This window comes from Cucumis sativus, chromosome 5 (assembly GCF_000004075.3).
Source record: "Cucumis sativus cultivar 9930 chromosome 5, Cucumber_9930_V3, whole genome shotgun sequence".
NCBI classification, from domain to species: Eukaryota; Viridiplantae; Streptophyta; class Magnoliopsida; order Cucurbitales; family Cucurbitaceae; genus Cucumis; species Cucumis sativus.
This window is the reverse complement of record NC_026659.2, coordinates 4,456,582-4,481,395: the sequence shown is the minus strand read 5'-3', so window position 1 is coordinate 4,481,395 and position 24,814 is coordinate 4,456,582. Positions and strand designations below refer to the sequence as shown.

The 24,814-nt window shown below is 30.1% G+C and overlaps 4 protein-coding genes across 4 annotated transcripts; 1 reads left to right on the top strand and 3 right to left on the bottom strand.

Moving 5' to 3' along the window:
• Positions 1 to 1,617: 1,617 nt before the first annotated feature.
• On the bottom strand, positions 1,618 to 3,213 carry LOC101204391 (dirigent protein 24). Its single transcript, XM_004147662.3, has 2 exons — positions 2,965 to 3,213; positions 1,618 to 2,751 (listed from the first exon to the last, which is right to left on the bottom strand). The coding sequence occupies exons 1-2, from the start codon at positions 3,154 to 3,156 to the stop codon at positions 1,759 to 1,761; spliced, it is 1,185 nt and encodes a 394-aa protein (XP_004147710.2). The 5' UTR covers positions 3,157 to 3,213; the 3' UTR covers positions 1,618 to 1,758.
• Positions 3,214 to 5,544: 2,331 nt separating this feature from the next.
• Positions 5,545 to 6,063, bottom strand: LOC101208257 (dirigent protein 10). Its single transcript, XM_004147678.1, has one exon. The coding sequence runs from the start codon at positions 6,061 to 6,063 to the stop codon at positions 5,545 to 5,547; it is 519 nt and encodes a 172-aa protein (XP_004147726.1).
• Positions 6,064 to 7,901: 1,838 nt separating this feature from the next.
• Positions 7,902 to 13,186, top strand: LOC101203903 (spliceosome-associated protein 130 A). Its single transcript, XM_004147660.3, has 4 exons — positions 7,902 to 11,156; positions 11,564 to 12,055; positions 12,362 to 12,516; positions 12,612 to 13,186. Exons 1-3 carry the CDS (start codon positions 8,142 to 8,144, stop codon positions 12,497 to 12,499), a joined length of 3,645 nt encoding a protein of 1,214 aa, XP_004147708.1. The 5' UTR covers positions 7,902 to 8,141; the 3' UTR covers positions 12,500 to 12,516; positions 12,612 to 13,186.
• Positions 13,187 to 14,117: 931 nt separating this feature from the next.
• On the bottom strand, positions 14,118 to 16,695 carry LOC101204152 (caffeoylshikimate esterase). The gene is made up of 7 exons (XM_004147661.3): positions 16,463 to 16,695; positions 16,230 to 16,356; positions 15,983 to 16,129; positions 15,755 to 15,885; positions 15,125 to 15,262; positions 14,635 to 14,733; positions 14,118 to 14,542 (listed from the first exon to the last, which is right to left on the bottom strand). The coding sequence occupies exons 1-7, from the start codon at positions 16,490 to 16,492 to the stop codon at positions 14,264 to 14,266; spliced, it is 951 nt and encodes a 316-aa protein (XP_004147709.1). The 5' UTR covers positions 16,493 to 16,695; the 3' UTR covers positions 14,118 to 14,263.
• Positions 16,696 to 24,814: the final 8,119 nt, after the last annotated feature.

Below are 24,814 nucleotides of genomic sequence, written 5' to 3'. Positions count from 1 at the left end.
TGTACGTTAAAAATAGTAAAGCATATAAGTTCTTTGAGTCAGGTCCCGGGTTGTGCAAATAATGGTTGGGCTGACCCAAGTCGACCCAATTATGTATATAATAAACAAGATAGATTTAGATGAAAGACCTAAATTGACTATGATTTTTTACAAATGTCATGAAGTTTAATTTATTTTTTTAATTAGAAATTCATATAATTTTTCGACAATACTAACATTTTAATCAATATTAATTATATATTATATTTGTAATTATATTTAAATTATTTCCTTGTACTTTCAATTTATTATGATTTTCGTAACTTTGTTATATAAATTTGTTTATGTATTATGGTAATAAATTAAAAATGTTGTTTTAATGAAGTATTTGAGTGTCATCAAATATTTGAGTGCCATTATTATTTTCAAAACTTCCTTATATAAATTTATATCTTTATTATGTTAAAAAATTGAAAAATATTGTTTCAATGAAGTATAACATATAATTTTTTCAAATATGAAATTTTATGTTAATTAATTATAACCGTTAACAATCTTTCATCTCCATTACGTGAACAATCTGGAAAATTTCATCTGTCATCGGCAGCTCTTACACATATACCACATTATATATACAATATGACATATATAATTATGTACAGTAAGAAGTCCTAATTTATATATGTTATTTGGTATATATACATGTAAACGACATGATCATACATACATATTTTTTCTTTATAAATGTATTTTATTACATTATACTTGAATATATCCACAATCTATAATAGTTATGTTCTGTGTTTTAGTATCTATATACCTCATATTATATACAATAAATACTAGTATAGTATTTATTATTTTTTGATATGATGACCAAAATGTAGTTCTTCTTCACCGTTGAATTCTCAATAAACTCTAGAATGTATCGCATTCAAAACTAGATTTTCGTTTGTTTGCCTATTTAATCGAATATCTAAAATATATATAATATACCAAATGTTTCATATGTTTTGAATATCTACAATACTAACATCAAAATTTCTAACTAGATTATGTTCGAGAAGTTTTGTATTTGTCAGTCGTCGAATGTCTTCTTTTTCACCTCTGAACTCTCTAAAATTTTAAAGTAGAAATCGTAATCCACGTTGGAAGGAGTAGACGATCATTTTCGTAGAAGAAAAGCATAAAAGATTTTCCACTTTTTTTCAAAATCGTATTTCATGATTTTTTTTATTTAGATATTTGTTATAAATCAATTAAATAATAGGAATGAGTATTACACTCATTTGAGCCCACTTCTTTTCAAAACTATATCCTCCATTTACATATTTGATAAATTTGAGTTCTACATTTATTTAATATACTGGTCCATTTAGAATTTTTGTGAAATTTATTAATAATGTGGGTCCTTAATGTAATATCATATAGCAATTTAGATTATATGAATTAAAGATGTGATAAACAACGTACAAGAATCGGATACTAAACATCCAAAAGAAGTCTTAAAAACATCTTAAGGTATACATCATTTACTCATTTAGTGTTGTTGGCTTCAAATTTAGACGATTTCTAACGTTGAAGGGGTTTCAAATTCAAACAAACTAAAAAAGTGATTTTACATGTGCAATTGGATACTAAGGTTAAAGCAAATTACTTTGTCATTAAATTTGATATTTTAAATTAAATCACACCATAACATTTCATTCAAATACACATAATTAAAACACCAAACCCATCTTGATCTTCGAACACAAATCAAACCCCAAACTCTAAATCTCACTCCTCTGTTAGATAAACACTAAAATGAATAATAGTATCCATACCATCTGTTGTGTGCTGATCCTCTTGATGATGAAGCATCTCTACTGTTGCATACCCTCTTGCATTCTCATACTTACCCGTCCCGCCCACTACCGCAATCTGCGATCCTGCCATTGCTGTCCGGTGAACCCCAAAGAAGCTTATGCTATCCTCAACCACGTGCTCGTGGCCACCGCTGTGAAACAACGCCGTTAAAGCTACTGTCTGACTGGTCCCATCCAACGAGCTAGCCATGTAAAAACCTTGTGCCCGACCCACCACCGCTGACCCGAGCTCATGGCCTTCGGTCAGCTCATCGTCAACCACGGTGACGGACCCGAACATGAGCTGCTGAAGAGTGACTCTAGAAGGGAGTTGGCCAGCGGTGACAAAGGGCTGGTTATTGTCTTCGTCACCATTGAGGACACCATTGTTGGCGCTATTTTGGAGGAGCAAGTTGTTGCCTTGTGCGACGCCGTTGAAGCCGGCGAGGAAAGGGAGATTGTTGTTGTTATTGATGATGTTCTTGAGGTTGTCGTTGTTGAGTAGAGGGAGTGTTCCTTGAATTGGGAAGAAGTTGTCATTGGGCTTTGAAAACGCAATGCCACTACTATCGGAGTTGGCCACGATTCCGGTGACTACTCGGGCAGAGGGATGAGACCCTCCGAGAATGTCGTGCATGTAAAATGAAATTGGTTCTGGACCCTTAACTGCAGCCGGAAGGGGCTCAGTTGGGGGTGATGGCAATGTGGGTACAGCGGCGGCCGGTGATACCGCAGCTGGAGTAGTGGTTGCACTGTCATCTTCTTGATCATCCTGTGTTTGTCCTAGATTGTTGGTTGCTGCCACTGGCTGATTGGTTTGGGGTATTACAGAGTCGTCTTCCTCGTCGTCGTTGGTAGCGGTCGGAGATGGAGTGGTTGCTGGAATTGAGCTCCCCGTGATTGATGGTAATGTGGTGGTTCCACCCTGACAATGTTAATGAATGAATTAAACAACTTGTAGCTTCTCTTTAGTTGGATTTGAAAATCATTTAACTTCTCCTTTTCATCTTTGTATTTGATAGAAATGAAATTAATTGTTGTTTATACTAATTGAGTTGAACAACTTTCCTAATAAATCTTCAAATGACAACATGTTTAAAAAATTTAAAAAAAAAATAAGATAGAAAAAAGGGGAAACCTGAGTAGCCGGAAAAGTGGTGGCCGGCGAGGAAATGGTAGCCAGAGGAGGGGTAACTGCCGCCGTTTGTGGCTGAGACTCGGCGTCGGCATCATCGTCGTCCATTAATATTCTGGCAGCAATGGCAGATCTTAGACCATAGAAACTCACCAACAAAAAGAAGAAGAAGAAATGAAGAGAAGTTCTAGCCATTTTGCAAACTAGGAGAGGAAATTTTGATTGAAGTTTGAGAGATTTTGATGAAGAAGAAGGTGAAGCCTTGTGGGATTTTATAGTTTTTTGTTTAAGAATTATTATTATTCAAAAGTGAGAATTAATCAAAGTTGTTGTTATTGGAGCTAGTAATTTAATTAATTATTAAACAACAAAAAAATGGAGTTGGTTTTTGGATTTTATAAAGAAATTACCTAAACCTCCATTTTTGTTTAAATATGAAGGTCTTTTTTATTTTCTTCCAAAGTGATTTTGTTGAGTAATTTGTGTTTGGTGGGAAATGTGATTTGGTTGAACTTTAATTTCAATTAATTATGATACCAGAAACACACACATATTAAAGTGTTAAAAGCAATCTATTATTTTTAAAATATACATCAACTAATTTAGTTTATAATAATCAATTTATTTATTTCTAAAACTTTTAATGCTCTGTCAAATTCAAGATTGTTAAAAATTAATTGATAAGGTAAATTTTAAGGAGTATTTTCAGAAATAGAAAAAAAAAACTAAAAAGTAATTTATTACACTATTTTTTCTATAAAACATAAATATTAATATTTATCAATTTTTCTGGACAAATTTTCAAAATTTTAATTTATTTTTTCTCTAAATTATGGATTTGCGTGAGAGGGATAAAGTGAAATTTGAAAAAAAAATAATCTAAAAATAGATTAATTATTGAAAAATTGTCAAAAATAACAAATTTGACAAAATATTTAAGGCTATAGCAAAGTTTCATATTATATTCACGAGCAATTCGATAGGTAATTATTTGTAGGAGACTGAGAGCAATATTATATTTTTCATTTAATTCAAGTTTTTCACGTAGAATTAAGCATTTAACCCAAAAGTTTTAGTAAAAGGTTGAACAAAGATATAATTTCTACGAAAATGGAGGATATATATAATGGAATGGAGAGATCCGAGACAAAGAGTACCAAAAGTCATCCCTAATATCTATCTTATGCTCCTTAGCTTTTATGTATATCTCTATCATCAGGAGCCTCATGGTATGGTTAATTCTTAGTTGCAACTTTTTATATCGAATCACTACTATATAACTATATAGTATTGTGACAACACTAAGGTTTGGAAGAAGTTCAACAAAAATCACATTTGAATTATGAGAGATTCTAAATATATATGAAAGTATAGTTACGAAAAGCTTAAGAATATTTATAGACACTATACCTATAACAATAAGTTACGTCTTCTTTTGGTGGTTCAGTATGAGAAACTACAAAAGCTTAAGCGTGTTTAACTTAAAACAATTATATATATTGAATGAATCGTCTTTTAAATTTTATTTTTAAAAAACATATGTGTGAGTAGTTGTTAAAAGAACACTTGTTAAGATTTGGGTTATAAAAGAATGTGTTAAGTTTGATTTGAATTATTATAGTTTTGTTCGTGTTCCAACAGATTGTATTTATAAACTATTAATGAGCTAATTTGTTGTTTGACTAATAGTTGTGTGAATTAGACAAAAGTTGTTTGTATCACGAGAATTATTGTAAAAGCATCCACACCAACGGGTTTTATACAAGATTTGAGTTCAAATTACCATGCTAAACTTGTAAAAATAATTTTAAAAGATGCTAATTTCGAGTTAGAAACTGATCACTTAGGTTCCTCCAAGTATATGAGACGTATTCTCAATAAAACTTAGGTTACTCTAAGTGTGAGAGATCTGCTCACACCTTCAACATTTTAGGCTCCCCAAATATAAAGATATTAGTGGACGAACACTATGGCTCCCTCTAAGTGTAATTACATCATTTTAAGACTTCTTTTCTGCTTGTATTTCTTGTGAATATATTTTCCTCTACTTGTATTTCGTGTTAAGCGTGTTATGAACGAATTAATTAGATTTAGATAATCACTCAAGCTCAACAATGGCAAAAACTCTACAATCTTATATATTTGTTATTTCGACATGCACGAGACAATGACTTAGCTTGAATATTCTTCAAGACGACCAACTCTAAATTTAATCAAATCATCATATATATATATATTTGGGTAGACTAATTGAGACTATATTAAATCATCAAAAGGGCACAATATTTCATAAACAATTTAATTCACTCTTGGAAGTTAACTTAAATATGAGGGAGTAGAACTTTAAGTTTATTGACACCTTTAATTCAAACGAAAATTGTATTCTCCAAACACGCTACACATCTACGTCTAGTTCTAATTTAAAATTCAAAAGTTTCTTTAGTACAATCAAATAGCAAAGATTTAAACCATATATTAACACGTGCTAGTTGAGTTTATGATCGCTTTCACTGTATGAATACTTTCATTATAAAAAAAAAATGTAAAATCACTAAATACAATTACCAAAATACCTTCAAAACACTATTTGCTCAAGTAAACATTGAATTCTATGAACTTATTATATTTGCCACCAAACTTTGTTCTAAATGATTTCTTCAAAGTTGCATAACCATTAGCACCATGATACTTGCCAAAGCCACCAATTATAGCAACATGAGACTCCTTCACATGATCACTCCTATACACTCCAAATACCCTAATTCCATCCTTCGCCTCACCCTTACCAAAATACATTGTCATACCCATCATATGCCCACCACTATTCTCTTCACTGTTTTCCACATAAAACCCTTCTATTCTCCCAATCACGTGTGGTTTACTCTTTGAAATCTCAAACAACTCCTCGTCAATCCCTCTCACCATTCCATATTCCAACTCTTGGAGAGTTGATCTTGAAGGAAATGATATTCCAATTGTTGAAAAATCAGGTGTTTGAGAAGAGAATGATCCAGTGGTAGGGTAAGTTTGAGATATAGGGATGCCTTGATTGGGAGGGAAAAAGCCTAAAGGTTTTGAAAACGGTAATTGCTTGTTAGTCATCGTTGATTTAGTTGGAGAATAGTGATGGTTTGTTGAATTGAATACATCTCTCATTGAAAACGAAAGCCTGTGATGGCGGTAATGGCGATTTTGAGTCGGGTTCTCAAAGGTTCGAGCTGCAGAGGAGAGGGTGATGATGGTGGTGAAGAAGATGAGAAAATTGGCTATGATTTTGATGAGTAAAGAACGAGAATAATGGAGGTTGGCCATGTTTCTGAAAAGGAATAGCATATGCATATGAGAGTTTTGGGATTGCTAATTTTTGTATAAAAAGAAACAAAAAGGCAAATGGATTTGTTGGTATTGGATTGGTTTGGGTGGGGAGATTCATGGGCTATTGACAAGTGATATGATTAACTAAATATTAAGGATGGATTTAGTGTACCATTTATAAACCATAATATTCCTATAATAAACAAATCAATTGAATTTTGTATAATTATTGTGTATATTTTTCTTTAACGGAGAATTAAATATTCAATCTCTCTGATAAAAAAAAAAAAAAGCCAAGCACAATTAAATATATCAATATTTGACTAAATATATAATTTGATACAGTACCATTTTCTAATTTTGATCACTCCAACTTTTTGAACTTTTAACTTTTTTAGATATCAAATTTCATGTTTTGACCATTTTTTTAATATTTAAAAGACAATAGTTGGTAGAAAATAAAAAATAAATAAATGTTATAAGCTGAATAAATATTCATATGCACAAGTGTTTAGTACTAATTAACATGAAAATTAAAACTAAATAAAAGATAATTTTTCGAATTTAGTTAGATGTATTGTTGTGATTAATAATCTTGCAAATAAAAAAAATATAAATTTGAGATATTCTTTTGTTAAGATATTTATCGAACATTTTCAAATATAGTAAAATAAACTAAAATTAATATTTACAAACTATAGCAAAATTTTGAATTATATCAATATAGAAACTGATAATCTTTTATCATTATTTATCAATGTCATTGATAGAAAGCTATCAATGTCTATTATTGGTAGAATCTGAAAATTTGTTATATGTTATAAATATTTTATCAAATTTTCTATTTTTGATAATTCTCTTATATTTAAAGGTAAAAAATTGTCAATCACAATATACGAGTTACACTTTTAAGAATTCGATTGTTAATGATATCTTTAAAAAAATAGTAAATATTGGAAAATTTATTTCGAATGATATAGATTTATTGTTGACAAAGTATTTGATTTTTTGTCTTTTCCTCTAAAATTTGTAATTTGATTATATTATTTGAAATGTGCAAATAAATATATATATATATATATTAGATAATGCTATTTTTGTAATTTAAAAATAATCAAAATAAAAAATTTCACAAAATATTTACATGGAAATGAATTTTGTAAATTATTTGTCAATTTTTTATATAAAAATTGAATCAAATAGTCAAAATATTTAGAAAAGGATAGCTAATAACATCAATTATTTTGGATATCGTGAATATGACAAAATTAGTAATATCAAACGACTATCAAATGATAATCATAATTTATCAAAAGGCTATTAGATGATAATCATAGGACTATCAGATGGTCATCATTTTTAAATTTATCACTTCGTATATTTTAAAAATATGGTGACATAGATTCTATTATTATTATTTTTTCTTCTATTTTTGTAAAAATTTATATTTATATTTGTGAAGACCTCTTAAGTCTATTTGGGTCCCACTATAATCAACTACATCAGGCCTTCGTAAACTCGGATAATTTGCAAAAATCTGAGCCGTTAGATTCGAACGGATTCGTCAATTGGCCCAAATCTCTTTGCCGCGCTTCAGCTTCTTCTTTAATCGAGCTAGGGTTTATATCGCACTTGAAATTTTCACAATTTTGACGCATTTTCATTTTCGGGGGTTTACATCTTCAACTCCCACACTCTAAATCCTTCTCCTCTCACCTTCGTCTTCATGACGAGCTTCTTTTGAAACCCATCAACCCCCCCTCCCCCACCCTCTCCCATTTTCTTTACCTTTAAGCTCCTAAAACTCGTTTCTCTCCACATTTCACCGGAAAATTTAGTGCACCCACTTACAGTTGTCTTAAGCTATGTACCTTTACAGTCTCACTTTGCAACGAGCTACCGGGATTGTCTCGGCTATAAATGGAAATTTCTCCGGTGGTAAAACGCAGGAGATAGTGGTTGCCAGAGGGAAGGTCCTGGATCTCATTCGTCCTGATGATAGTGGTAAGATCCAAACTCTTCTTTCTGTTGAAATCTTTGGTGCGATTCGGTCTTTAGCTCAATTTAGGCTTACTGGGTCTCAGAAAGATTATATAGTTGTTGGGTCTGATTCCGGTCGAATTGTTATTCTGGAGTATAATAAGGATAAGAATGTATTTGACAAGATACATCAGGAGACTTTTGGGAAGTCGGGTTGTCGTCGTATTGTTCCGGGGCAATATTTGGCTATTGACCCTAAAGGAAGGGCTGTTATGATTGGAGCATGTGAGAAGCAGAAGCTTGTTTATGTTTTGAACAGAGATACAGCAGCCAGGCTTACTATTTCTTCACCACTGGAGGCTCATAAATCCCATACCATAGTATATTCAATTTGTGGAATTGACTGTGGATTTGACAATCCTATATTTGCCGCAATTGAGTTGGATTACTCGGAGGCAGATCAGGATTCTACAGGGGTGGCAGCAAGTGAAGCCCAGAAGCATTTAACTTTTTATGAACTTGATCTTGGTCTCAATCATGTCTCCAGGAAGTGGTCAGAACCTGTTGATAATGGTGCCAATATGCTTGTTACTGTTCCTGGAGGTGGGGATGGTCCTAGTGGAGTGTTGGTTTGTGCTGAAAATTTTGTGATTTATAAAAATCAGGGACATCCAGATGTTAGAGCTGTCATTCCTAGGCGTGCAGATTTACCTGCTGAACGTGGTGTGCTTATAGTTTCAGCAGCAATGCATAAGCAAAAAACAATGTTTTTCTTTCTTTTACAGACAGAGTATGGAGATATATTCAAGGTTACCTTGGAACACAACAACGACAGTGTCAAAGAACTGAAGATAAAGTATTTTGATACAATTCCAGTTACAGCTTCAATGTGCGTTCTGAAATCAGGATTTCTATTTGCTGCCTCAGAATTTGGAAACCACTCACTATACCAGTTCCAAGCCATAGGGGAGGATGCTGATGTTGAGTCTTCCTCGGCTACACTGATGGAAACTGAGGAAGGTTTTCAGCCAGTTTTTTTCCAGCCTAGGAGACTTAAAAACCTTATGAGAATTGATCAAGTTGAGAGCTTAATGCCTATAATGGATATGAAAATCATAAATCTTTTTGAGGAGGAAACACCTCAGATTTTTACTCTTTGTGGGCGTGGTCCTCGATCATCTTTGCGAATATTGAGACCTGGCCTGGCCATCAGTGAAATGGCTGTGTCAGAACTTCCTGGTGTTCCAAGTGCTGTGTGGACTGTGAAAAAGAACATCAATGATGAGTTTGATGCATACATTGTGGTGTCATTTGCAAATGCAACACTAGTTCTTTCTATTGGTGAGACAGTTGAAGAAGTTAGTGATAGTGGGTTCCTCGACACTACCCCTTCCCTTGCTGTTTCTTTGATAGGTGATGATTCTCTCATGCAAGTCCATCCAAATGGTATTAGGCATATTAGGGAAGATGGGCGTATTAATGAATGGAGAACTCCAGGCAAGAGGACCATTGTTAAGGTTGGTTCTAATAGGCTTCAAGTGGTGATTGCCTTAAGTGGGGGAGAACTTATTTATTTCGAGGTGGACATGACTGGTCAGTTAATGGAGGTGGAGAAGCATGAAATGTCTGGGGATGTGGCTTGCTTGGACATTGCCCCAGTGCCTGAAGGAAGGCAACGTTCGCGTTTCCTAGCAGTTGGTTCTTATGATAACACAATACGAATTCTATCATTGGATCCTGATGACTGTATGCAAATTTTAAGTGTGCAAAGTGTTTCTGCAGCTCCCGAATCTCTTCTGTTTCTAGAAGTTTTGGCATCAGTAGGTGGGGAGGATGGTGCAGATCATCCTGCTAGTCTTTTTCTGAATGCTGCATTGCATTCTGGGGTTTTATTCAGAACAGTAGTGGATATGGTGACAGGCCAGCTTTCTGATTCCCGATCCCGTTTCTTAGGACTAAGAGCACCCAAACTATTTTCTGTTGTTTTGAGGGGGAGGCGTGCAATTCTTTGCCTCTCAAGTAGACCTTGGCTTGGATATATTCATCAAGGCCATTTTCTATTGACCCCTCTATCATATGAAACTCTTGAATATGCCTCATCATTTTCATCAGATCAGTGTGCAGAGGGTGTAGTTGCTGTGGCTGGAAATTTCTTGAGGGTTTTTACCATTGAGAGATTGGGAGAAACATTTAATGAAACTGTCATTCCACTTAGGTACACCCCAAGAAAGTTTGTGCTTCAACCTAGGAGAAAACTATTGGTTGTTATTGAGAGTGATCAGGGAGCATTCACTGCAGAAGAGCGAGAAGCTGCTAAAAAAGAATGCTTTGAGGCTGCAGGGGCTGGGGAAAATGGAAATGGCACAATGGATCAAATGGAGAATGGTGGAGATGATGAGGATAAGGATGATCCTCTATCTGATGAGCATTATGGTTATCCAAAGGCAGAGTCTGAAAAATGGGTTTCATGCATCCGAGTTCTTGATCCTAGGTCAGCCACTACAACTTGTCTGCTGGAGCTTCAGGACAATGAAGCGGCATTTAGTGTGTGTACTGTCAATTTCCATGACAAGGAGTATGGAACCCTTTTAGCTGTTGGTACTGCAAAGGGGCTGCAGTTTTTCCCTAAACGGAGTTTAGTTGCTGGATATATTCATATTTATCGTTTTCTGGAAGATGGAAAATCCCTTGAGCTTTTGCACAAGACACAAGTGGAAGGTGTTCCTCTTGCTTTAGCTCAGTTCCAGGGAAGATTACTTGCAGGACTAGGATCTGTGCTCAGATTATATGATTTGGGGAAAAGAAGACTGCTTAGGAAATGTGAAAATAAGTTGTTCCCTAATACAATTGTGTCTATTCAAACATATCGTGATCGAATTTATGTTGGTGACATTCAAGAGGTATGCAATACTATATTAATTTTTGATAAAATCTCTTCCTTATTAGTATTTTTCAGCACAATACAGCAAAGATGTTCAAATTTTATTTTGGTATAATGGCTAGATCATGCAAACCGCCCCAATGAATATATAAGCATTCACAAATGTGCTTCATGTATGAGCTGTTAACTTGCAGTCAATACTACATTTATATTTGAGACCACTTGTTAGACAGCATTTTGGTCAGATGATTTGTCAACTGTAAAACCTTCTCTTCTCATTAAAAAAAACTGTAAAGTCTTATCGGAATCTATCTCTTATGGCAATATTTTTGTTATTGACTGAGAAAATAGTTTTTGTAACAGCTCTTATGTGGTTACGTCCTAACCTGACATTTGACACTACCTTTTCCTTGTCTGCTTTTGCAGTCATTCCATTATTGCAAGTATAGGCGGGATGAGAATCAACTATATATATTTGCTGATGATTCTGTTCCTAGATGGCTTACAGCATCATATCATGTGGATTTTGACACCATGGCTGGTGCTGATAAGTTTGGAAATATCTATTTTGTGCGGCTACCACAAGATGTCTCAGATGAGATCGAAGAAGATCCAACAGGTGGAAAGATAAAATGGGAGCAGGGAAAGCTTAATGGAGCTCCTAACAAGGTAGAGGAGATCATACAATTTCACATCGGTGACGTGGTCACATCGTTGCAAAAGGCATCTTTGATTCCAGGGGGTGGAGAATGCATTTTGTACGGTACAGTGATGGGAAGCTTGGGAGCTTTGCATGCTTTCACCTCCCGTGACGATGTTGATTTCTTTTCTCACTTGGAGATGCATATGAGGCAGGAACATCCACCTTTATGTGGAAGAGATCATATGGGTTATAGATCAGCTTATTTTCCTGTTAAGGTAAATTCTACACTGCCCCTGATTCTTGTTTATTTGAACCTTCTTTTTAATTCCTTCCATGTTTATGGTTCACGTTAGATGCATTTTGATTGATTGATTGGAAAATCAATAGTTGCTATTTGGCTTCCTTTCTTACACCGTTGAACTTGCTAGACTATCAATATTCTCTGCAGTCACTTGATCTTGTCCTGCTCTGCCATTACTCAATTGCTGCTTATTTTCTCATCATGTGTGCTGTTTGTAAGTCAACATTGTTTATTTGAGAACTCAACCAATTTTCTTCCAAATCTTGATGGATCTATGCAGGATGTGATCGATGGGGATCTGTGTGAGCAGTTCCCATCCCTTCCCTTAGATATGCAGAGAAAGATTGCCGACGAACTGGACCGTACTCCAGGAGAAATACTGAAGAAACTTGAAGAAGTACGAAATAAGATTATTTAAGGGACAAACCGCCAAAGGTAAAAAAATTTCCTTAACATTTGAAAACTACTACATGATTCATATCATAGAAGGGGGCAATTTGTGTTAATTCTTCAATGGTTTCAATTTGCAGGACAGAGTTGCCGCAGCTAGCTTTAGATGGAGTTTTTAATGGCTTTGAAGCTGACATTAATGAAGTGAAATAACAACCTTTGCACTTGTCACTCCATGGTTAAAGCGGCAGAGGAAGCAAATGACCATCTGATTTGAGAAAGATGTGTTCTTCAGGGTACTTTCAATAAAGGAAGTGGCCTTTATTGAGGGGTAATTTTTATCATTCTAATAGGGAAACAGACACTTTCATCAAGAGAAGAGGTCAAGCAAGTGGGATACTTGCAAAATGTAGAATGGTAATGTCTTAGAATGTAGTTGTTTATAGATTTAGCCACAATTGTTACTGATGTTATTGAGTTAATATTACACTTATCCTTTTCTTCAGAGTTCTGCCTTTTAAACGTAAAGAAGCCTTTTTGTTGATAAATTTGAGGTGGAATGTTCAATCTGATATGTTTTATGCCCTTTGAGGCTTTGAACAGGATGGGAATCTCATGTTCTAGTGTGAATGATGGAGGTGAAGAAGAATTCATTTTTGTTGTATTTTGATGTTGTAGATTAAGAATGGGAAATGTATTTATCCTTCATCCTTAACATCATTTCTTTTACCTATTTTTAGGTCGATTGACAACCATCTCAACAAAGAAAATATAGTTGAACAATTGATACTTTTTTGTAGTAGAATATTTTTTGAAAATTTGAACTCATATATTTGCTAAGGTTAAAAGGGGTTATTATAATGGATAACACTTTTAAGAACAATAATTGTGTATATCTATTAATAATAGGTAACTTCTATAGCAATATTGTTATATTATCTATTGTCGATCGACTTCCAAAGCTGAGATTTTGAACTTCTAATTCAAGAAAATAATGCATAGTGATTAGCAAACTAACTATGGTGTATTTCTTTAGAAAGAAAAAAAAAGTACCAAATTATGTGGATTTTGGAGTGGTACTATTGAATAGTTTAATTTCATCTTCAATCCTGAAGACAAATGCTTTTCTTTTTCTTTCTTTCTTTTGGTGAGGCCTTTTGAGTATTTAAAGGCCATAAATTTTGGATGATAAAGAAATTTTAATCATGTTTATTATTAATTATAAATTAAAAGTAGTTCTTTAATAAGGATTCTGGCTATTTAGTCAACTTAACTAAAGTGAAATTTGTTATGAAAGGACCCCTTTTATTTGTCTTATTATTATCATTATCTTTATCATTCATTTATTTATTTAAACTAACCACTTATTTTCCTTTTTTATTTTTAGAAGAACCACTTATTTGTCTTATTAACTAATTATAATCAATTTAAATTAAACCATACTTTTTTATGTTAATTCAACTTTTCTCTATGTTTCTTTCCTTTGTTTTCTTCTTAACTACAAGTGCCCTCTTAACAGATCAATTATGTAAGAAAAATTTTACCCACTAGTTTCGTTTGATAGTCGGTTAATTTTTAGTTTTTTCTTTCAAAATATAGTATAGAAATTGAAAACGTATAAAGATTGATATAATGAAGAACTTATAGATATCAATATGGCTATCGGCTTAAAGAGAACGTTCCAATATACTTCTAATAAAAATCAATGTTTATAAATTATTTACATATCACAAACAAATCAAACCAAACCAAAGACAACAAATATGATTGAAGTTATCAATAAGCTTTCTTGCTATTTCTTGGCTTCCAATAAACCATCATTTTCGTACTTTCTCTCGAGTTCTGATTTTAAATTTTCAACGATACTCCTTTTATCCAACCAACCGATGATATCTGAGAACACAATGTCAATATTCTCTGGCGTCTCGCCATACAACAAACCATGCCACATTCCTGGATACATATTCAACGTCTTGTCATCACTTGCCGCATCGTCGTAGAGTTGTTTGCTAACCAATTTGTCGGTAACCCGGTCGTCTTCGCCGTGGAGAAGGAGGAAAGGTAGAGATACCTAAAGGAGAAACAAACAAAAACTAGATATAAAGAAGAAAAAGAAAAGGAAAGAAAATTAATCAAACAAATACAAATAAGAAAAAGAAATACCTCATGGAGTTTGGTTTCAAGTAATGAAGTAATTCTCAAGAGTTCATAGCCAGTTCTCAACCGAGGCCGGCCCTTGTAACAATATGCATTTTCCCTAATCTGCCAACAAAGAACAATTGTTGTTTTATTTATTGGCATTTTCAAAATCCCTTTTTGTAACTTTTGTTTGTGAATATTGAAAATGGTTGTGAGTAAGTTTTTTGTTATTATATTTTCCAATGCAAAACAAAAGTTTTAAATGGTAAGGATGAAAAATTAGCTGATTTAGTTCGTCCAATTAAATACATTTCAATCCTAACTTTCAATGATTGTCTTTCATCATTATTGGTCTACGTAGGTCTTTTTTGTTACGTACTTCCAAATGTCTAATAGTAGTTCTTGAGCTTTTCCCTAAATTTGTTTTGAGTGGTAAAATTATTTATATATTTACAAAGATGTGAAAATAACTGTGGTCAAATTAAAAGAAAAGAAATTGTGTAGAAATAAATACCTGTTTCCTAACGTGAGGTTGTTTGAAGGCAATGTCAATGATATCTTGAGTTGGAATAATTTTCCAAGTTGGAATTACTTTACAAAGCTTTGTCAAGAGACTTATCACCAATGGATTTGGCCTCATCTCATCAGCAATCTGTCAGATATTATATCACACATTTCATTATTATCCCTACACTTACATAATAATAATTGATTTTATTAACAATAATAGAGCTCGAAAATCGAGATTAGGTCTTCAAATCAAAGATTCCAACCAAAGCAAAAGGTCGAATGCTCTTTTGTTTTTCTATTCTTAATATCAAAAGGCTTTGATATGGTCAACGTGCCTTTGCGTGCACAACGCATCACATCACATGTACGTATTATTATTATTATACTTTCCTTTTGAATTTGCTTCATTATCACTCGTTTTATTCAGTCAATAATCACATTCTTTGAATTTTATTTGATTTGATCTCAGCCTAAGTAAAAAAGGATTGTTGCAGAGAAGTAATGAGTTGGAATTTTGTATTTTTTTTAAAGAAGCCAAGTTGGAATTTGTTTTTTGTTTATAAAGTCTAAGTTGGAATTTTGTTAAATGAATGAAACTTTGAATGAAAAAAGAAAAAGAGAGAGGAAAAGTTACCTTACACATAGGAGCAACCAAGATGGCACCATCCCAAAAATCAGGCTGTTTTCTGTGTATCATCAGAGCCACTGCTCCTCCCATTGACTCTCCCATCAAATACCTTTTCTTCTCTCTATTTTCTTTCTTTTCTGGTTCCATTATTATTATTATTATGCATCATCATCATCAGCTTTCAATTCCAAAAGGAAGGATGAAACACAAATTGTATATATGAAAAATATTTACCTGATATTGAAGTGAAAAAGGAAGAACAATCGTCCACCACGTTATCAAAACTTGAAACATACCCTTGTAATCCACTGGATTTTCCATGTCCTTCATAATCAATTCCATACACTCCATATCCTTCTTTTGCTAATCTTCTTGCACTACCTAACCAAATGAAAAAGAAATGCTCAATTTCCAAACCCTTTTAACAAAATAAAACCAAATAGTTGGTTATGAAGAAGAGTTTATGAAAAAGTATACTAACTGTCCATTGTGATGCTACATTCCATGGCATACCCATGGCAGAGAAAAATCAAAGCTTTTGGTTCTTCATTCTTTGGAACCCAATTGCACGTGAACAACTTTAACCCACGTCCATTCACTATTACTTCCTGCCCAAAAAGAATAAACAAAAAACACCATTAATTCACGAGCAAACCCCCCAACAAAAAAAAAACCCATTTTAAATTTTCAAAAAAAAAAAAAAAAGGAACTTACCTCTTCATATCTTACATTCTCAATCTCCATTGCCGTCGAGAGAAAACTAGAGAAGGGAAATTACTGTGAGGGAAAGAGAACAGGAGAAAAGGGGGATTTTAAAAGAGAAGATAGATGGAGAGGTTAATGGGAAATTAAGGAATGGTTTTAATTTATAGGAAACAAACAAATGATTGTATGAAGGAATTGGGAATTGGAATAGGAAAGGTTTTTTTTATTTCATGAGATATTTTGGATTTTGGTGTTTTAAAATCTCTATATATAGACTTTGGAAACAACCCTTTTACTTAGCCCTAATTCCTTCTTTCTCTCATTTCTTTTGTTTTTTTAATCATAGTAGCCTCTATTGTTGTTATTTTTTATAAACCGTAAAAATCATCCATCGAGTTGTAATTATATCTTTCAACTTTTATTAATAGTATTTTAACTTTTAATTTTTTTAAATATTAGAAAATTAAGTTTCGAGTTTAAATTTTAAACTTGAAAATTTAAGATTATAATTGCAATTGTCGTCATACTTGAGATGTAGTTTTTATCATTTTTCCAACGAGATAATGATTTGAAGAAAATTTATATTTGATATTTTACATAAATCTAACAAAACCCATAAAAAAAATAAATAAAAATGCTTATGAAGTGACGATTGTACTTTCGTAAATTTTAGATATGTCCTTTAATATTGCGAAACGATTTATTCATCTTCTCTCTTCTTTCAAAATTTTTTTCTTCTATTTTTAAATGGTTTTATTATTGTGTTTAAACCTCATATTTCATCTCCGTTATTTTCAACAAGATGTTTTGAAGCTATTTCACGATTATTTCAATACTCTTCTTTATCTTTCTCATATTCTAAAATATCAAGAACATTTAAATAATGATCAACACAATCGTTAGATTTAAAGCTTTTCACGATCATTTACATTGGATTACGTGAACGCTTACCATAATTCAACACGAAAGTTTACCATGATCAACATGATCGTTTAAAATATATTATATTTCATTGAACAATCGTCTATCGCTGTAATATATCTTAAACGATCGTGTATACTATCCAACGATTATTTACCAATATCAAAACAATCTTGATACAAGATTGTTGTGTACCAAGATCAATTAGATTTGGTACAAAATCATGTACCAATATCGTTTATATTTGGTACACAGCCGTTTAAATGTTGTACAAGATCTGAACGATTGTATATCAATATTTGAACCAAGTTTTAATCGCGGGGTATTTTTGTTATTTCATGTTGTAGACTTTTTTATATGTTTTAATTTTATTAATTTTTTACATATTTTTCTATTTTTTTTTAAAACCACATTTATATTTAAGATGGATTAAAAAATTTACATGTTCTTGCAACTCTTAGTTAATTAACAATTAATAATTAATTTAATCTAATTTGAGCTTAGAGAATCTCCAAAATTCTTAAGATATCTCTACAAGAACATATTAGAATTAAGATATCTCTACAAGAACATATTAGAATGCTCGAAAATTTTTAGGTGACGAGAAAATTTACCGTATTACAAATAAATGTGGTAATCCATAGGCACGTTCCCTCCATGGGAATCTTTTTTATTGTTTGATGAAATAAATAATGACCATTTATTCTCATTATTTTTCACATGATTACAACGATTGTGTACATTTTTTTTTTAATATTGGTAACCCTTCTATAGCGTCTACATCATGTACTTCTTGACTTTTCCTTTAAATGGCAAAGCATCAAATTTGCGACATTGACATTGTTTTTATCTTCCTCTACACTTTTTTTAATCTATCCTTTTCTGATTTGAAATGGAATAATTTGTGAAATCTATACTTTTAATTTCAAGATTATACAATAAGATTGTTTAAAACAATAAAGGTCAATATTTGTATGTTTCTTTTTCTTCATTTAGAATTTAATTAAGTTTTTTGCGGGAGAGAAAAGAATCAATCCATAACAGAATTATGAAAATGAAAGGATTATTATAATCTCTGTTTCGAAGATGGAATAAATGGAAAAAGATGAGGGTTATGACAAAAAACTATTATTATTATTTTTTAAAAACCTATTTTGTAGATTCAATATTCAAATACTTGTATTTTTAATTGATCAAAATTTGAATTACATGTTCTATTAGTTTTCGTAAATATGATGTCAATTTTGAAAGATTTATATGCCAATAAATTAATTGATGTGTTATGTTTACGGAATAAATTATACCTATTTTTTAAAATTGGTGTTGTAAGTGAAAATTTGTGTATCGTTAGCAATTAATTTAAACAAACGACGACTAATATAATAGCATTTAAACGAAATGAAATACGATTTTTTTTATTCGGAATGCGCTTAAACAGTGAACGTTAATTACATTGTACATCAGATAATGCAAAATAATTTAAATAAAAAAGCAATGAAAATCGAAACAATAACTGGTTATGCGGTTCAAGCAGACACACAATTACACTATATTTGATTTATAATTTATGGTTTTGTGGAATTAAAATTAATTAGATATTTATGGGTTGAATATTTAATTAATTTTTGGATTTGGATTTTTAGTATTATTGAATTTGAATTTAATTAAATATTTTTTCATTGTTTATTTAATTAAATTGAATAGTGGAATTTTGATAATTATATGTATTTGTGGATATATATATATATATATATATATATTTGTTGTGAACAAAATTAAAAGATAATTATATTTGTTAAAATATAATTATTTTAAAAAAGTTATTTGTATTTTGAAAAAAGATAAAATTTTGATGCAATTGAAGAACTATTTGGAAAATTTTGGCAAAAACATTTAGAAAAAAACAGCTCATAGTTTTTTATTTTTTTTCTTCATATTGTGAATATGGTAAAATTAATGATATCAGACAGTAATCATAGGGCTATCGGATGACTATGAATTTTAAATTTGCTACTTTTACAATTTAGAAAGTGTAGTAATATGATTTTTACTATTATAATTTTTTTTACTATTTTTGGAATGACCCTAAATTATTTATGGAAGAAAAAGAAGGATTAAGAGGATGAAGGAGGGAAATTGAGAGGAAGAAAGAGAATGGTTAAGAAGAATTAAGGAAGAATAGACTCATTCATCTCTTCCTCCCTAGTCTTTGCCCCAAACGTGAAAATGACTATCAATTCCTTTCCTTTTCCTCTCAAAACAGTCCCTAAAGTTCTTTCTTTGTATAAACATCTACACGTCAAAGTGTTTTCATTGAGAAATTATCTTTTACTCAATTATCCAATAAAATAATAAGTTCAAAAGATAAGCACATGTTAATGATAATACTAAATTGAAAATAAATCCTAACAAAATCTCTAATCTAAAAATAAAATCCAAATCCAATAATAATAATAACAAAGTTAAATTACAAAAATAACCCTCATACTTGATGTTTGTGTCCAAAATACCTCTCAACTTTTAAAAGCTTCAAAAACACCCTTAAGAAACAAAAGCCAAATTTTAAAAATCGGTTTTGTTTTTTTTTTAATTTGGATGCAAGTTATTTTAAGAAACGAAGAGACAATGATTTTAATTTATGAAAATAAAATATCAAATAATTACCAAACGGGATCGAATTAAGTTTATAATAAAAAGTTAGAAAATTAAAAAATTGATTTTATTCTTAGAAAATTTTTCATTACAAAAATGTGGTGTGTTGGTTTTATTTGAAGTTTGTGAGTTTTAGATTAGAATCTTACTCTCCAACGTTGTCATTCTAAAAAATATCATGTAAACGAGTGATTGAATTTCATTTACACAAAAAAATAAAATGTTGTCCACCACTAGTAGTACTAAAGTTTCACACTATATCTATTTTTCTGAATGAAATTCATTTGATTGGTAATGCCTTAAAGAAGAGCCATTGTCACATAAAGTCACCGTCATAGCAAAAAAAATTATGATAAATAGCTCATGTCACCTACACTTTCTAAATTGCAAAAATGACAAATTTAAAAGTCGATTATCATCTAATTATATTTTCCAAATTTACAATATATTAAAATAGATGTTATGAGATTTTTTTTTTTATCATCTAATGCAATTTTCCTTTACAAATTTTTTGTTTTGTTATCTATTTTTATTAAATGTTTTCAATAGTCAAGCCATGATTTTAAAACTAAAAAAAATAGTTTTAAGAACTAATTTTTGATTTTGAAATTTTGCTTAGAATTCAAAATTAAATAGACTAAATATTTGTTGGCATACTAAGAAATAAAGAGAAAATAGAATTAATTTTTTTAAAAAAAAATCAATAACAAAAATGGAAATCTTCCTGTGGTAAATATTTCCTCTTTTATGTTTGAAGTGTCTACTTGTTTTCTTCCCATATCTTACTCGTACTATACATATTTTCTTGTAAATTTTTTAAAACTACAACCTCGTTGGATTATAACCATTTTTTTTTAAAAAAATTAAGTCTATTGTTTTGATTTATGTATTTTTTATCCACGTTTAAAATCAAAAGTCAAAATTAGAAAACTAAAAAATATATAATTTAAAAAAACTTATTTTATTTTCTTAATTTTGCTAACAATGGTACTCTTCTACTTAAAATTAAGATTGATACAGTAAATCTAAAGAAAAATGAACTAAAAAAAATAGTTACAAAACAACATCTGTGCGTTTTTATCTTTCAAAATCTATCTCTTAGAAAGCATTCAATTTTACAGTGAACAAAACTTTAGTGAAATTTGTAAACTTAATTTTTAAAAACTAAAAACAAACACTTTTAGTCTTTTTTTCAAGGGCACATAAGAATGAGCAATAGATTCTTCACTTTTGGCACAAGAGTGACAAAGAGTACTATTGTCACTATGTTTATTTTCCTTGGCAGAATTTTTGACACATTGCAAACACTAAGTAAGCTAAAAAAAAAAGGTTAGAAATTTTCATAAAATAAATATGGAAAAAAAATCATTTATTAACAATTATATTAATTTAATCCCTAAGAGGTATTTGGAAGGGACTATCATAATCATCTTTTATTACCGTAATATTATTTTATACTTTTCAATTAGCTAGCATCAATATTATTTCAAAACTCACAATCACTACAAGAACTCTTGGCACTACCAATAATTTTTTCTGTCATATCTAATTTTTGATGTACAATTTTGTATGCGTAGAGCATAACGTCATTTCTAAAGACCACACCTATCATATAGACAATAACGCTATTGGGTAAAAATACCAACACACCCTCCCATACAAATAATTGAGAGTTTTTTTAACCTTCTTAAATAGTTGGCTAAAACTTTCCCCAAAAAATGATTTGATATTTTAAAATCACTTATATAATATATTACATTTGTTATACTATATAAGTAATTAATTTGTCCAAACACTTAATTTGTTTATATATATATATATAAATTAAGAATATAATATATACTAAAGAATCAATAAAATCATTTCTAAACATATTCAATAATTTATTCAATATATATGAAAAAGTTTCTAGTCGACAATTATTTTTTCGTTTCAAAGTATCTTACTAGTTATACTTTTATTCAATGTAGAAACGATTATTTTCAAATTTAAGGTAACAATTTTTTTTTTTTGTATATATATGAGTTTTGAAAATAAAATTGTATTGAAAGTTTTTACCATAAATATGTAAATTTTAGTACATTTATTATTATATATATATATTCTGTAAAAATAAGAAATAACTTTTCATACTTTTGATATTTCTTTTGATTTAGGATAGGTATGTATAAATCTTTAAGAAAAAAAAAAACTAACAATAATAAAATAACCACATATTTTTGAAAGGCCTGTATTGCTAACCTCATATGTATTCTAATTTTCTTCTTGGAAGATTGTGATTGTTGGTCCTTAAGATGGGGAGTTTTAATTTATTTGTTGTGATTAATTTGGTTTTTGTTTCTTTCTTTAGGAATGATATCTACATTTTATATTATATTGTATATGTGTGTGTATATATATATTATGGCTTTTCATGGAAAAGAGATTGGATGATCACTATCTCTCTTCCATGGATTTTTCCTCTCTTTTTCTTTCTTCATTATCCTGGTTGTTGTTCTTATTTATTTATTTATTATTATTATAAGCAATAATGAGAATGAATTAAATTGGTAGTTTTATTTATATTATTATTATAAGCAATAATTAATGAATGGAAAATTCTACATTGATTATAAAATTCCCTATAAACTAACCCATACTTTATTTGTTAATTAATTAACAATTTGGTTGTTGTAGGTCACAAATCTCGATTATTGAGATGTTGACGTGTGTGTTAGCTATTATTAATTACTATTGAAATATCTTTAATTTTTTTCTAATTCAACACGTAAGACATTTAAAATTTTGAATTCTTTCACTCACTCAAGGGTACATGTATATGCTAAAAATTGGTGATATATTATATTTGATATTCGATCTTTTTTTTTTAAGTTATTTTTAAAAGTATAAAAAGTATTTCAAATCCAACATTCAACAAGAATAAAAAATCAAATAAAATAGATGAAAATAGATGAGTTGATAAAAGAAAATGTGGAGGAGCATAACAATGGAAGATTATGGACCTCCAACACTCATGCACAGAGACAAAATGAAAAATGGACCAAAGAAAAATTGATCTATAAAATATCATAATTATATTAATGTGGTAGAGAGAGATCATCTCAAACAAAAATGGAAAGTATGGAATTACCCCTCAACTTATTGATGAGATGTCATGTCATTGAATATGAATAGAATACCTAAATCATTTTAAGAAATTATATATATAAAAAAGCTATCAAATTTAATATGAATAGAATACCTAAATCATTTTAAGAAATTATATATATAAAAAAGCTATCAAATTTAATAGATTATCAAAATTTATGTAAACTTTCATTTAAAAAATGTCTTTTTAACCGTAAAAGATATAAAAAAGTAAGATTATGGTTAGTTTGGGAGGGAAACCATTAAAATTGTGTTTAAAAAATATTTCTCAACTAATTTTTACATTAAATTTCTTAACCCTTGAAATAAAAACCAAAATTTTAAAACAAAATTATAGTTTTAAATTTTTATTGATATGCGAACATTTCTATCGGTTTGATATCGATAGGTTGGATGAATCAATATTACCATCGTATCGTAGAAAAATTCACAAATCATAAAATATAAACATGAAAATGATACTAATATAAATATAATATAAATAATGGACGTGTATACTTATTTAAAAATAATAAAATTATCTACAAACTTTCAAAATTTCAAAAAAAAAAATTATTAAAACATACAAAACAATAACTAACCAAATAATAAAAATCTCACAAATAATAAATCTATGAGTGACATTTTTTTTTAATTTCACAATCTAAGTGTATCTTTAATTACAAAAAATAATCTTTCTTTATCAATGTTCAATGGTTGAATGAATGAATGAGTGAATGAGTCTCTAGTGGGCCGTTGCTTAATTGCGTATATAAGTTGAAAACTAGATTGTGTGTTGTAATATATTTTAATTTTCGAACTTTTTACTAAATTATGGGAATTAAACATTTTAATTATATCTTCACATATTTTCCTTCATATATAAAACTTCATCTTATACAAACTTCCTATAACAATAATAATAAAAAAAACCATGTTTTGATTTTTTGCAAAACTAAACTGTAAATTAGTTAAAACTGAAATTAAATATATTATCACTAAACATTTGATTTTAAGTATATTTGAATGAGTTTAATTATGTGAAGTTAGTATATACTGTACTACAAAATTAAAGGGTTTAGTATGTTAAAAAAAAACTCATTTTGATTAAGAAATATGAGAACAGTGTTCTTATTTGATTAAATAGATAGATATATAAAATGGAAGCTGGGCAATTCAACATTAGGAATTAATTATATTTAATGGTTGAAATTATATTTGGATTTACTTTCTACTTAAGAATCCAATTTGTAGATTAATTATTCAAAAGAGATAAAACTTCATTTAAGCATAACATAAGAAGAATAGGTCAATATGCAGTTTCTATTAATTATCAAGATGGTAATTACTTGAATTCAATAAAAGCTTTTCCTATATAAGTTTTAGGAAACATAGTGTCTACTAATAAAAAAAACTAAGTTTTGTTTAGTAGGTAACTTGAATTTTGTGTTATATTTTTATCCAACGAGCGTAAATTTTTAGTTGACAATCTAGATTATGTTTTCGGATCTATATGATTCAAATTTTAAAATCAATAGTTATATTGAGATGGAATAAAAATAATAATAACAAATATAGTATTTGATATTACAAATTTAATTGTTGTTGTTTTTTTCTTCTTCCAAATGAATTCTTTTCTTTTTCTATTAAATTAAAATATAA